Source organism: Sphaeroforma arctica (genome assembly GCF_001186125.1).
Source record: "Sphaeroforma arctica JP610 unplaced genomic scaffold supercont1.7353, whole genome shotgun sequence".
Taxonomy (NCBI): domain Eukaryota; class Ichthyosporea; order Ichthyophonida; genus Sphaeroforma; species Sphaeroforma arctica.
In genome coordinates, this window is record NW_014033205.1 from 1 (window position 1) to 1,448 (window position 1,448).

Sequence of the window (1,448 nt, forward strand, 5' to 3'; positions counted from 1 at the left end):
TTTACTTTATTTGTCAAGAGCCGACTAGATAGTGACGTATTGTTAGAACATCGTGTACTGAATCCAACATATACCGTGGTTATGAGAAAATAATGCAATGGTGCAATATATTCACGCATTACAGTCTTTGAAAGCCTCAATACCCATGTATAGTCACCCTGGTTCTATTTATGTACATTGTGTGCAATGAACACTCATCGATACAATCATGCAAGTACTTGATGTACACCATCAAAGGGGGTACGTACTGTAATCCAGGTAGTGAATGACTTTTTATAAAGTGTGAAGATAATCCGACAAGGCTATCAAGTGGTGTAAGTATGTATAGCAAGCAAGCTTGTATATCGTGTTCATTAATGATTTATGTGTTCATCGCTATTCGCTGATATGTATATGTATATTTACTGATAGTCACAGCGGGGTAAAACAACGATACACACAATTCGATTTTTTTAGGGGACCTGATTATGTACTTGTGAAATATCCGAACGGACCCCTTTTTTTTATCTTTTAGGACATAGCCCACGCAAGTCATGACCCAGAAAGTTAATTTGGGACAGTGCCTGACTGCTGCGTGCCTGACTGCTCAGTGCCGAGTGCCTGTCAATGTCATCCATGACGAGTCATGACTCATGAGCATACTTTTGATATCAGTGGGATAATCAGCGCCATCACATCACAGGTGAAACGGTAGGATAGATATAGTGTGTATTTATATCTGTTGTAACTGTATATTAATATTACAAGAGCACTTGGATTACCAGCCCAGCACGGTGTTTAGAAAGTGGAGTGTTTTAGATACGGCTTGTCCTATCGAGCAAACAAACCTATATATATTGTAAGGGCACACGAAAGACACACGAAAGACCCACGAAAGGCACACAAAAGGCACACGACACTTGTTATACCATCAGAAGAGTTAGAACACCTCGCCTATTGTCTTCATACATACATACGCCTTTTTCCCTTGGAGCCCTGGGAACTCTCCCACTACGTACCAGTGGGTTGTAAGCAATAGGAATAGGAGGGTATAGAGCACCACATTCAATACTGGGCCACTCGTGACATGCCATACTATACACACCATTAACATGACCGAGGTGAACGATGATTTGCTTCCAACCACGTTCAGCACAGTTGAAGACGCTGTGCGTTATTGGAAGGGACTACACGATGAGGTGGAGAGTGAGTATGCCGAATACAAGGAGACCAGTGCTGAGTATGAGCATGAGTTGGAGATAGAGATGAGACAGTTGGAGGATAAGCTCAAAGAGGCCCATCGCATCAGACAGAAGGAGTTGAACGAGGCGGAGAAGCTCAGGGTAGGCTGTATCTAATATTTTTGTTGTTTAAGCCGTGATTTTTTAGATACTACTGTATATGTTGTTTCAAGTCTTGAAAACATGGCTTCATGGCTTATAGCATTGGTACAAATGCATACACACTGA

At 41.7% G+C, this 1,448-nt stretch overlaps 1 protein-coding gene across 1 annotated transcript; it reads left to right on the plus strand.

Moving 5' to 3' along the window:
• Positions 1 to 1,071: 1,071 nt before the first annotated feature.
• Positions 1,072 to 1,322, plus strand: SARC_16108 (hypothetical protein; the record flags this gene model as incomplete). The annotated part of the gene is made up of 1 exon (XM_014289784.1): positions 1,072 to 1,322. A coding segment is annotated over exon 1 (231 nt), but the record flags the coding sequence as incomplete, so codon positions are not given.
• Positions 1,323 to 1,448: the final 126 nt, after the last annotated feature.